The sequence below is a fragment of the Cucumis sativus genome, chromosome 2 (assembly GCF_000004075.3).
Source record: "Cucumis sativus cultivar 9930 chromosome 2, Cucumber_9930_V3, whole genome shotgun sequence".
NCBI lineage: Eukaryota > Viridiplantae > Streptophyta > Magnoliopsida > Cucurbitales > Cucurbitaceae > Cucumis > Cucumis sativus.
Window position 1 is genome coordinate 23143778 of NC_026656.2, and position 13886 is coordinate 23157663.

The 13886-nt window shown below is 29.7% G+C and overlaps 1 protein-coding gene across 1 annotated transcript; it reads right to left on the reverse strand.

Moving 5' to 3' along the window:
- Positions 1-391: 391 nt before the first annotated feature.
- LOC101218577 (cellulose synthase-like protein H1) lies at positions 392-8839 on the reverse strand. Its single transcript, XM_004151849.3, has 9 exons — positions 8489-8839; positions 7887-8205; positions 6981-7115; positions 5747-5860; positions 4035-4250; positions 2770-2887; positions 2501-2694; positions 1596-1946; positions 392-1071 (listed from the first exon to the last, which is right to left on the reverse strand). The coding sequence occupies exons 1-9, from the start codon at positions 8743-8745 to the stop codon at positions 544-546; spliced, it is 2232 nt and encodes a 743-aa protein (XP_004151897.1). The 5' UTR covers positions 8746-8839; the 3' UTR covers positions 392-543.
- Positions 8840-13886: the final 5047 nt, after the last annotated feature.

A 13886-nucleotide genomic window follows, 5' to 3' on the forward strand; every position in this document is an offset into this window, starting at 1 on the left:
AATGTAAACCAATTTGACACCCTGTATTTTTTACATTTTTTTCATATCAAGTAGAAACCAATTTGACATTTTTCACATATCAAATACAATTGTTGTTGACATTTTTTTTTTTGCATGTCAAGAAGACATGCATTCTTGACATTTTATAAATGTCAAATTTCAATATTTTTTGACATTTTTACGATGGAGGACTTGAACTTTGACATCCACGTTAAGAATGGTGATTCTTGACTTCGAAAAAATGTCAACAAAATCTTTTTTTTTTTATTTTTTTTTATTTTGTAGTGTTTACCATAACTGTTTTAAAAAATTATATAAAGAAAGAAATTGTATTAGTTAACATAGTGTTGAATCATTGGCTCAGTGAAGGAAAATTTAATACTTTATCATCTAATAAAGTGTTCACAATCAGTATTATAGATGGATTTAGGCAAATAAGAGAACATACATATTCATATCTTCAGCTAAGAGTTTTAGAGGCTTTTACTTACGGCTCCGTACACATAGTTAAGGCTATATAGCAAATATCATAACATCTCTAAGTTAATTTACGGTTGTTCTTAGGCATAATAGCACAAACAACAATGTCAAGATAGCTGATTTGTAAATGGTGGAGAAAGGAAGTCCATATCTTCCTTTACCAAACATAAGTATTCCTTTTAAAAATGGCCAAAAGCATAAAAATAACCATAAACTACAAATCACCTCAAGCACTGCACTTCTTGATCTCCCCAGCCTTATGAAGCTCGTGAGCAAAGCAATAAGTTGAAGCAACAAAATGGTTGTCCCTGTCACAAACATTGGAGACTCATCAAATGTGAAATGCCCCAAATCTACCTCACAATATGTCTCTTTCTTTGTTACTTCAAACACAGTTTCTCTAACACCCAAAAGCTTTAGAACCGCATTGCCTACTCCAAACAACCATGCACAAATTGTGTTTATTCTTCCCATTCTTTGGTTATTCCACCAAGCTCTTACTGATTGACCCGTTTCTTTGTATTGTAACAACTGTTGAAAGTTGTAAACGATGAACAGAGAAATCGGTATGAAGATTGCTCTCTCTTCCATCTGCATATACAATTAGAAAATAAGGTTAGATTGGTTGTTAAATTACCAATCAACAAATATAAGCTTCCGATACCCCACACAGTACCTTTAACTAATATCAATACTTTAACATTAATTAGAGTTAAAAGTATTTGGAAAAAATGATATTGCAAGAGATTTGCTTTTAACACTGTTAAATCTATATTAAGGATTCCACATCAAAAGATGGAAATGATCTCACACAAAATTAACACCAAATAATTAGTATGTTGAATATGTCTTATTAATACCTCATTTAATAATAATTTATGCTCTATTTAGTAACCATTTGAATTTTGGTTTTGAAATTGAAAAATCAAGCTTATACATAAATACTACTTCCAGTTTTAAGTTTTTAGGTTATGTTGCAACAAAGTTAAAAAATATAGCAATATGTGAGTGCCTGCGTATCACTAATAGGAGCTGTGTTATATACTTAATTTTATTTATCAGAGTGCTATCAAAATCTACTCTCTAGTAATATGCAAGAATTGAATTGTACTTACGGTTGGAAAGAAAGAGGTGTTAGTGATGAGGCAATAGGGTGGAAGTAAAGCATAAGAAAGCTCAAGAATGGAACGAATGCCCCAAGTGAGGATCCATAAGTAGGCTGCACATTGCTTCCATTGTAGATTCTCAAAGAGTGTACCAAAAATAGGGCAGTGCTTGCTGAAAAGAATTTCAAGTAAGCCAGTGACCCATCGCTTCTGTTGAGTTAATGAAGTAACAAGTTGTGAGGGTGCACACCCTAAGAATGCTGGAGGATTTAATGCAATGTAAATGGATCTCCATCCTTTTCTATGAATCACTAGGCTTGTTAAAATATCCTCGCATGTAGATCCATACATCCACCCTATCTGTAATTCAATAAGAAACACAGACATCTTTAATTTAGAATTTGGCCAAACAATACAAATAGTAGTGTTCGCTCACTCCATATAATATTTATCTAAGACCACGTTTCATAATCATATATGACCCATTTTGTAGCCTATATATCTTTCTAATTTGGCCAACAAAGCAAAAGAATATTTAACTCATATTATGAATAAACTACGATAGAACAACACAACTTTTTTTATAAAAAAAAGTCTCAAAGTCTATCATGTGAATTTAATTTTAAAATATTACGTACAAATTTGTAAACAGTATACCTCTAACTTCATTATTGCAATGTAATTTACATTTTATAAGTGTTAAAATGTTTAAATCCAAAGAATTGTCAAATGTTGTTTTCTTTTTTAAGTTTTTGAAAGCTTTTATAAAAATGACTTCATTTTGATTGTTTTATAATCTAGTCTCTAAAATATGTTTTCGATTTTGTTATTGTCTTGAAGTTTCACTGAAAAGAGATTTCATCAAATGTTTAATTGAAATAAATATGAGTGAAAAAAAAGAAGGAAGAGGAAACCTTGGAACCCCAAGTAGTGCCGATCTCATAGCCACATCCTGCCACTTGGATAGCAGCTTCAAGATTATTATTGTTGAAAAGACCTTCTGGAAGATAGCCAAATGTGGTTTCTTCAAAAGCATAGATAGCTGACTTTGCAAAAGCTTTTGAATATCCAAATGATTTTATTATTTCCTGTTCCGAAGCTTTTCGTCCTACAGGAGGTTTAAAACTATGTAAAAGGTATGAGAATCAAGATATAAATTAAAATTAAACTATGTCAAAGTTACCATCTACAGAATTTGTTGTGTAGTGAGGAAATTGGCCATATAACACTTTTCGTCTATGGAAACACCCACTCCCGCTATAGATAGGCCCTTGAAGTCCCATGATCCCACGTGTGAAGTACTACAAATTAAACATATACTAATGCGCACATCACTTTTTCAATTCTTATTCAAAATATTGCTAAATTAGTTAAGGTATGCATTCTCTCAACCAATATAATTATGTACATCAAAGTTTGTTCCATTCTCCCATCCAAAATCTTAAACTAAAAAACATGTATTAGAAACAAGAGAGTAAGTTCATTGATTCACTTACAATAAAGAATTTACGTATTAATCCAAAAAAAATGTTCTAGATTAATTATGTTATAAAAGTTGGGAAGTTTAATTGAAAAAAAAAAATTGTTAGTTTGAATGAAACAAGTAGGCAACTAGGGAAAGGAAAACGGAGGATATGCTTTATTGTAAAATGTATAAAGCTTCAATTAAAGGACAGTCAGCTAAGGGAAATATGTTTTAGGAAGATTGAGAACTCTCTTGAATAGTCAAGTGGTTTGATCTATATGCAAGTGGCAATAGAAAAAAATGTGCTTATTGGCTTCACAAATGTAAACATTATTGGTGATGTTCATTCTAGAAAAATCACTTTTAAGTTAATTTGACTACCTTTGCCGAGACAGTTGTATCGTGACAAACCAAGGAACATGTATTATATAGTTCTAGGTTTAGTTTCCTCTAACTTTTATAGACAAACTCCACCCAACAAAAAAAATTGATTTTGTAAGTTTAGTGAAATTAATAAAGTGACGAGGGTACAAATTTAGTGTAAAAAAAAGTAGGAAATAACTTCAGCCCAAAATCTTTAAAGGTATTAAACCATTAGACATCTCAATTCATAATAGTCCTATTAAGTCTCTTGGCTACTCCATTTTGTTGTGGGGTAAACCTAATAGTACTAATAATACCATGGTTGTTACAAAAGTTATTGTGGGAAGCACATCTAGCAATTGAGATTAAATCATAAATTCACGGGTGATCAAACCAATTCTTATTGAGAGGAAGCAAGAAAAGAAACAATCCCAAAGATCAACTTTTGTAGTCCAACTATATGTGGCACATTCTCATCAAGTTCTTTCCTTCTTAGAGTAGAGTTGGTGGCTCTGTAGCCCAAACATACTACCAAAATCTTGTTTTAACTATTGATCAAGTACAAGATATAACAGGAAGAAACATTACAATATGAACGGAAATAAAAAAGAAGATAATACCTCATATACGATCACTAATTGATTTCCGTAGGGGTCGTCCTTGAGGCCATCATAAAAGCATGGAGGAGTTTGAACATATCCAATATCTTCAAAGTCATCCTCCGAGTTGAAAAATACACACATCGCATGTAAAACGACTTGGGGATTATTCATAAACATGTCACAATCCACGTTTAATATGTAGGGTGCATTTGTCAATACACCCGACACTCTTGTCTACATCAATAAATTTTTTCAACCATCAATATATACATATGTATATTTTAAAGTAAATAGTTTATACTCTTAAAAGGTCGCTTGAATTAAACTTTTACACATATCTAAAGAATAAATGATAACCAGAAATAATATGGTTTTAGAATAGTATATTTTAGAATTAAGGATGAATATGTTTTGGTTGTGCATATGTTATATGCTATCCAAATTTTATATTTGTATTTAATTTAAGAAATTAAGCCATCTTTTACAATTACAATTGACTAATTAATTAGGCCATAAATATCCTTCAATGAATTTATAAAATTCATTAATATTAAAAATCTATAATAAATTTAAACATAAATATTCCAAAATGGAATGATCTATAGTTAATATATCTAATCAACTTCATACTAATTACAATCTAATTCTTAATATTTTTATTATTAGTCAAGTTGAACGTTAGTAATTTTAATTCTAATAAAATAAGATAAGAAAAAAGTATATTAATTAGTGATATACTAAAAAAAAATTAAAAATTAAGATAAAATTTTAATAATATTATATGTTAATAAGAAATCTAAAGAAAATGTTTTATTAACAAGAATTTTTAAAAATAGAATAATAAATAAAAATATTTACGCGCTAATAACAAAATTTTAGATTATATCAATGATAGTCACTAACAAACTTCTATAGCATATCAGTAAGTATCGATGATAGAATTTAAAATTTTTGCTATAGCTTATAAATAGTTTATAAAATTTTCTATTTTTAAAAATTTTTCTTTTCTTAATATGTCGTTAATCGTAGCTAAAATAATAAATAAAATAATGAATTTTTTTTTAAAATGGCAAATTTTATGAAATATTTACAACATATAGCAAATTCTATTACTCATAATCATTGATATGCCGCAGTGATAAAAGACTATCCGTGATAGAATTCAAAATTTTGCTATAATTTATAAATATTTTAATTTATTTTGCTATTTTAAAAAATACCCTTAAAATAATCCCACTAAATAACAAATATGAGTTATGGACAAAATGAGTTAATTCCCATACAACTTATGGGAAACTTATAATTTAGTTGTTTTTTTCAAAGGAAAAGATAACATAGCATCAATTAAATCCTTATATTTTGTGAGTGGATCAAATATAAGTCTACACATCTATACATTTATTTTAATTAAACATTTGAAAAAGTCTATACATCTCTAAAAATCATCCAAGATAATTATATGAAAGATCTAAACTGTTTTATTTATATAATTTTAGTTGTTTAATTATAACTCAATCAATCAATTTCGCACCATACTGACAAAAAAAAAAAAAAAAATCTAAAAAATGATGTAAAACGATACACTTACAAAAGTTTAGAGTTGAAATTGATATCATAATTAATTAAGGATTTTAACCGATACACCATAACCATAAATTTTATGGTATAAATTAATATTTACGAAGACATGATATGTTATATTATAAAGTGTATGTATTTTGAATAATTACCAAAACGTTCATTGCACCCGCTTTGTAATAGTGGTGATGTTTGAAACTCTTCTCCCTCGATACATATATTAAATGGGGCAATTCGTCTAAATCATCTTTGTTCTCCCACAACATCTGTATATAAATACAATGAGGTACATCAAACATGTCACTATATTATGTTTCCTCATTTGCTTAACAAACACAACATTCAACAGACAATTTTTATTAAATGAATTATTATAACCAAAATATTTGTAATTTAAATGAAATATAACATATTTTGTTAGATGTTGATTCACAAAGAATTGTTATATAAAAAAAAATTGAAAATGACAATTTTAGTTTGTCAAGTTTTGGAAAGACTAAAAAGTATCATTTTCTCTTTTTCCTTTGAAAGAATTGCTTCAAACTTTCTAATGGCTAATTGAATAACCTAATTAAACTTCAAATCATTGGTTATGGTTAGCGTTAAAATGCATGCATTAATATGAAAAATGGTGTAAAGGAAGAAATTTGACAATAAATTAGAAAATTCATGATTTTCATGATTGCAACCTCATTAAAATGTGAGGGATTTAAACGAAATGGTAAAAGAAAATAAAAATGATTGTTACTTTTAAATGGGAGGAATTATTAAAAATGATAAAATTAATAAATTATTTACACTTTAGGACAAAATCAAATGTGTCATAGAGTAAATAGTTTGTATTTTTTTTAATTATTTTTCTTTATTTTCTTTTGAGAAAATAAATACTTTCTTTAATCTTTCGGTCCCTTATATATTTTAAATTAAAAAATAGTTTTAAATGGTTTCCTAACCTCAATTTTCCCTTCTATTTCATTTGTTATTTTATTTAACAAATTAACAACAAAAATACAAATAAATAATACGATTCGCAAAGAAAGAAAGAAAGAAAAAATGTATGGCCAACACAAAACCAACCCCGTAGTCTCCATCACATCATTAAGAGGCACCAGCAATTCCCTACTTTTTCAAACTCAGGATGAGACTTTAAACCGTTTCTCTTCCTTCACTACTTTAATGAATCTTGTTCCCTTTTTCTTATTACATTTATTAAATTTGTTGCCACTTCTCAAATCAAATCTTATTCTTAATTAAATCATGTTTTTTCCCACCTAAAGATGAAAATGAGCCTGGAAAATCAAGAAACTAAAAGGAGAAAAAGAAAGGTTAAATAAAAGAGGACGATATATTAGAGGTATAGAATTCAGTAGTAAGGAAGAAGAGTACCTTAATTATGGTGGGATGGTTTTTGGTGTGGAGATTGCAGAAATCTGCCATGTCCATTCCATCAACTTCTTCTTCTAAACCAAATTTGTTTTCTTCTGCTTCCTTTATGTTTGCTTCAAGCTTCTCATACTCCACCTTCCTTTCCCATTCATACATTTCTATTATTCTTTATTTATTTCTCATCTTACACTCTTCATTTTCTTTTTATAGGAATTAAAATCTTATTTTTATCTACCAAGGTCATTTGAGTATTGTTAAAATATGCTATTGAAATTTTATGTTTAATTCTAATCAATAGATTTTTAATTCTTAAATTTTAGTTTATGTAATTTCATGAATCTTATTCTTTTATTGAAATTTTGGTTAAATAATTATAATTTTCATTGAAGAAAATATGATATGAGAATATCTTTTGAAAAATCATTATAGATATTTTCTTTTTCTTTCATCTTTCTAAGAAATTAAAAATAATAAACAAACTAAAGTCAAGAATACATTACTAAAATTAAATATTTGACAATAGATGGAAAAAAGTTAGTGTTAAAAAAAATAGAAAAAAAAAAGTTATAACAATAGAGTCTATGGCTGTGTGATATCACTGATTATGTCATATTCATAATATGCAAAAAAATGTTTAACAGGACTATAAAACAATCTTGGACACTTAAATTCGATTTGTGACAATTTTTTTTTTGAAAGTTTAGACATTTAAAATTAAGCTTATTTTGTGTAAGTTTATATACTATAATTTAAAATTTGATAGTTAAATGATTCTTGTCTAGTAGGGTAGTAGTAGTTAAATCCACCTACTAAAGTTGTTCGTTGTCTCTTTCCAGCGTTCCGTAAACATATAGAAAGAAAGTAAAAGAGAAAAATATAATTTTGGGTTGTGTCATTCTCAATTACCTTGACCATTTGCCAATCATTTCGGAATTCAGCAGAGGTATGAAGATGGGGCGGCGATGAGAAATACCTAAAGGGAGCTCTAACTTGAATTTCGTACTTTTTGCAAAATGGAACCCAAATCTTCCCAAATTTCAATGCTTCTTTTAATGCATACAAAGTTAGAGAAGAGCAGCCGTCGTCGGACACATAACAACCAAGCTTATTCGACGGATAGTCTAAGGCCATCAGAGACAACACTGTGTTCACCGTTATTATCGGCGGTTCCAACACCGGATCTGCCGTCGTCACAAATATGTCCACCGCCGGAAGTTCCACCTCCCTGTTACAAACCACAAATTATTTGCCCCTTCTTAAGGTAAATAATTAAAGCAAAAAGTTTGAAGGGGGAAACTTAATTTTTCAAAACCAAAAATAAAAAGTCAAATGGTTAGTAAATCGGACTTAACCTACCCTCTCTTTCTTTCTCTGCACGAAATACATTTGAAATGAATTTTTAATATTAAGTAATTAAATATGTATATATATTTAAAGCATAATTATAAATGGTGTTGTTCCAAAGAGATGTAAGAAATAAATTAAAAGGGAGGGCGTTATGTGTTTACCGTTTGAGAAGACGTTGAGGGTAAGTTTCGTAGTGGACGGGGTTCCATTTGATGATGATAGCAAGAAACCAGACGAAAGAGAACCAAAATTCGCAAAGGAAGGCAATGGTTTGGAGATAGGAGAAGCCATGGTTATAAATCAACAATACACGATAGCCATCGAGAGAAACCAATAGGATGAATATGGTAATATCCAATACTCTTTGGGTTGATCTCTTGATATTTGTTTTTTCGTATAGTGGGAGAGATTTAGCCATTTATGATTCAAGACGACAAGTTTTTTAGATGACTGAATATTTTGGTCATTCTGACTCCATATTTAAAGAAAAGAAAGGTGGATGCTCGTCTGATATGCATTGATATGCACCTATCATATATAGTTCTATAATTACTATTCTTATTCTTATTATTTTTCTTTTTTTCTATCTTTAATATCTTTTCTAGATATTTTTTTCTTATTATTATTGTAGCTCATTTTTCTTCTTATTATTATTTTGGTAAAAGTCATCCATTGTGATAAAATGGATGATCCCTTTTCCAATTTGATCCACCAACACTCCAAATACAACAATGGGTGGCAATTCAAGGACAATGATTAGGTATTTGCTTTTTTATTTTTGTAATGTATGTGGATGTTATGTCGTAAAACTCGTAAGTAGTAAATATAATTCAATTATTATTAATAATGTGTTATTATTATAATTTTAATAAGTATAATATCAATAGGTGTTATATTGATTATATTATTAATTTTATCTTAATAACCTAAATTTAATAAACTAACATCTTAAATTGTTTGATGAATCTTGAACAATATGTAGAGACATACATGGATCAATGTTTGAGATACAACTTAAATGTCGGGTCTATAGTTATAGTGTAAGACTGAGTATACCATATGCTATAAACACTATGAATACGAATCACTTTGTATTTGTTACAAATGCAATGATTTAACATGTTCGTGTAGGTGTGACAAACAAGTGAAGGGTGTCATATGCAATGAGTTTACATAAGACCGGACCACGAAATAGTAAACACTAGATGTAACTCTGTTAACTAGTTAGTTAGGTTTCTATTTCATTAGGATGACATAGGTAACTTAGTCTTAATCCTGAGTGTATTATAACCTCCTTGTTCGTGAGGGATTGTTCTTTGATTTGTACGGGTGAGAGTGACTACACGCCATGAGACTATGGTCACTGCACGTCAGATCATGGACTCCCTCAAAGAGATGTTTAAGGGACAGAAATGAGAGGCAAACGTTGCCCTTTCCAAAATGTACTGCACCTTCATCGTCTGGGTTTAAAAAAAAAAAAAAAAAGAAAAAGAAAAAGGAGGGAAGGGAAAGCATCATACTGTTGCTGCTTAGGGCAAAAGAAAGGCTTTTGCATCACTTAGTCCGCTCTCAATCTCACATCCATCTATTCTCCTTTATAGATTCTCTAGGTGTACATAAGTAGTTTTAATCTTAATTTCAATTTTTTTATACTTAATTTAGTTAAATTCTTTTATTCCGCATGATTGACAGATAGATTCTAGAACTAAGTTTGATATCAATTCTCCATGTTCAACTCTGAATCACTTAGATAAACCTATTGTTTCGCTTATACTTGAGCAAGTAGTAGAAAAAATTGTACTCAACAAGGACTCAGTAGCTAGTTACAGGATAAAGAGGTACATAGGGAGTACTCGCATACCGCGATCATGACCAGTGACTTATCACATATAACTAATTGTGCATTTAGCTAACCCTGAGTTCGAAGGAAAGTGTGAACAACAAACACCCCCAACATACCAGAGGGAAGGCAGAGTTACTTTGTAGTCTTACACGATGAGCTAGCCATGACTTCTCATCATACACCTAAGGAGCTAGTTGGTAAGCGAATTGCTCCTTAGTGCGGATGACTCGACTTCGAAGGAAGGCGACAGCAGTACCAAGATTAGTGCAGCCTACCCGGTGAGTCAGAGAGCAAAAGAGTCAAAAAGTTGAGCTAGGGAAAAGGAAGCCCTGAAGCTTGGTCATTGAATTGGATAGGTTGGGCGGCCAAGGAGAAGGATGGAAGGAACGCTTCACACCTCTAAGTACCCCACCTCAAGAAGCCGCATTAGGCAGTGGACAGGTGTTCTTGGGTTGGATTGAAGATGAGAAAAAGAAAAAAAGTCGGGGATCAAAGTTTAATGCTCCTAAACACCATGGCACGAAGAAAAAGGACTTGAGAAGATCATACCTGGTTTTATTTTATGCAAAGTGAAGTTTAAGAGTTGTAATTTGTATCTTGTAACTTCTGTAAGTATTAAAGTTAATAAAGAGAATAAGTTTAAGTTATTTCGATGTTTTATTGTATTTTCTTCTAGTTGTCTCCTAGGAGCTAAAGTTAAGTTTTGCTTGTAAAAGTGTTAGACGACGAAGCTAAGCTGAAGAGTTGGTTTTCCACTACAAAAGTTGTGAAGGTCTCTAAGGTTCAATGGATGAGCTTTGCAAAGACACAAGAAGAAGCGCGTCATCTCGTGAGAGGTATGTGTTGAATGTCTAGGCGGCATGTCCTTCATTTAGTGGCGTGGTGTGACGACATTTGGGCAAGACATGACATAAATCATGTATTAACTTGTGAAGTCTATTGATACATTAGATGGCTACAAAATAGCTAGGTGGCATTTTTTTAATTTCATTTATTTCTCTCCAAATAAAATGGACTTAAGCTAGTTACTATATTCTAGTGTAAGCACATGTCCTTCATTACAAGAATTTTGACAATTTTCAAAGATCAGAACCTTCCATAAAACATTTAATAATCCTTCGATATATGTATTTTTGAAGGTTATTTCAACCTTTGAAATGTGTCGAAATAGATCCCGTCGAAAAAACTTAAACTTTTTCAAAGGTTTTAACTAAAATTAGTAATTGTCGAAGGTTTTAATTTTGAAAGGTCACGCATAATCGTCGAAGCTTCGATAACGGTTAAATGATTCATCAAAAAATGTTTTTTATCAAATGATTTTTTTTCAAAGGTTTTCATAAAATAACTTTTTCAACAAATGTATAAATCCTTCGAAAATTCTCTCACAAAACCTTTTACCACATTTATACAAATTTCAAAATGTTTTTATGCTTTTTTCCATGCACAAATTAATACTCAATCATTCAAATATGCAGAGGCCATGGAATCCAAGACTATCAAACCAACCATTGATCAAGAGTTTGAGCAAAATAACCAAAAGTTGTATGAACAAACCATCCATCCAAAATTATTGGAATCCTATTAGAATCAACTACTGCAAGCAAAATAAAAAAGTAGAATTCTTAGAATGGGACAATTATTTTCCAATTTGACCAGGATGTATTATTTTCATCAGTAATATGTCAACTCAATTACAATTTTAGTTGTGGTTTTTTATTCAGTTAGTTAACTTGAAAACCCAAATTAAACCAAAGAAACAACCAGACATCAGACTTCTAAGCAGAGAAGAAAATAAAGAGTAGACACTGATACTGAAAGAGCCCAAATAGTAAAGGAACGGAACAATCATAAAATTAAATTGACATTCAAACTTCAAATGAGACAATACATTAAGGCAGAATCATAACTTCCACATAAACAACCTATCCACAGTAGAAAATCCAATCAGATACGAGAGTAAATAACTAACTCAGAAAATTAGTGCTAAAAGTATTTTTTATACTACTACTCTAACATTCTCCAGATGCTATCAATCAGATTCTAGCTAGATATGGATTATGAGATAGGGAACGACAACAAGAAGTATGAGATGCAAAAATAAATTTCTTTGGCTTCATTATATGAGAAATAACCTTCACGAACCGGCCTAATTATATATAACAAATATTCATCAAATAAGTTCCTCTTCCTCCTCAAAAGCTTACTCCACTATCAAGCACACACATGGTGGCAGCTTTCTTTCTCAAATAATTTCTCCTTTTTTTCAAATTAAAATATAATTTGAAGTTGTTTTTATATAAATTTGATGAATTGAATCAAATCACATATTTATAATGGATAAATATGTTTGAAAGCATATAAACATACATTATTTATCAATGTCTTATTCCAACAAACTATTCAAATTTGTCAAAAACCAGAGTATGTTTCACTTAATTCATAATTAATTTATACATTACATTTATACACAACGATCGATCTATTAAGGGGTCACGGGACATGTGCCCCCTTACATTATTTGTTTTTGTATTTTAATATTAATTTTTAAGTCTTAAATTACAATATATATTAAATTTAGCTTTATTATTCTTAATTTCTGCTTCTATTATAGTTGTTGTGTCCCTCCGGCATTACGAAGGGTTGCGAGTTCAAATCTCATATGCTACAATAGTTTTTATTCTAAATATCAATAATTTTCTTTTCTCAAAATTTTCAAATATCAACAATTTTTTTATTCCAAATATCAAATTTCTTGGGAAAAAATCATCTAACATAAAACCCTAACTTATTTTCTAACTCTCATTTGTCATCTAGCAATTTTAAAAAAAAAAAAATGAACAAAGTCGATGATCTAATCTTCCATTCTCTCAACAACATTCAAGACAAAAGGTATTAATCTTTCTTTTTTTCTTTTCTTTTTTTGATGATAATTTTAAATTCACATATTTGTATTATAAAAAATCATGTAAAAATTATCGATATTTCTTTATTACTACAAATGTAATAAATGTTATCGAAAAATCAGTGAAACATCGTGATATTTTTTAGCATGTTTATTGTATAGTTGTCATGGCCCCCTATATTAAAATTTATGGATCTGCCACTGTTTATACATACACATAAAACTTGAGTTCCTATATCCCTTCTCTTGAACTCCTATTTGCTAACTACTACACACCACTATTGTATTATTGTGTATACTATAAGGACTTTATTTGCACGAGAATATACAACTTCAATATATCAATAATAATAAAAATCATCTACACGACATTAATTATCAAAAGTCATTCTTATAAAAAATTTAGTTTCTCTTCCCAATCAAACAAAACATTAAAATTCATCAAAAGTCATTCTTATCAAAAAATTAATCTCTCTTTCCAGTCAAACAAAACATTAAAATTCATGCAAAGTAGTCTATCCTATCAACAAATAAATTCCAATCTAGCCTAATTGTTCTACTATTAAGATCATTTATATCGAAATTAAAGATCAAATTAAGAAGTAATTTACTCTTCATCAAATTAACATGCACACCAACATTGAAGAAGAAAGAATCTAGTAGCATGATGGATAAATGAACTCATGGTATTAATCAAACTACTAAAAAAATACAATTTCAACTTAGAAAACGCATACATAACAACACTTAATTATACTTGACGCTTTTTTTTTAATAAAAACGTCAAGTATGTAAAAGTACCAAGCGTCAAGTA

Coding starts and splice junctions, on each gene's coding strand:
- LOC101218577 (XM_004151849.3), bottom strand. CDS start 8,745: ATGGCTAAATCTCTCCCACTATACGAAAAAACAAATATCAAGAGATCA. Junction 4,251..5,746: donor CGGGTGCAATGAACGTTTTG/GTAATTATTCAA, acceptor TTATTGATGTAG/ACAAGAGTGTCGGGTGTATT. Junction 1,947..2,500: donor GCACTACTTGGGGTTCCAAG/GTTTCCTCTTCC, acceptor ATTGAATTACAG/ATAGGGTGGATGTATGGATC.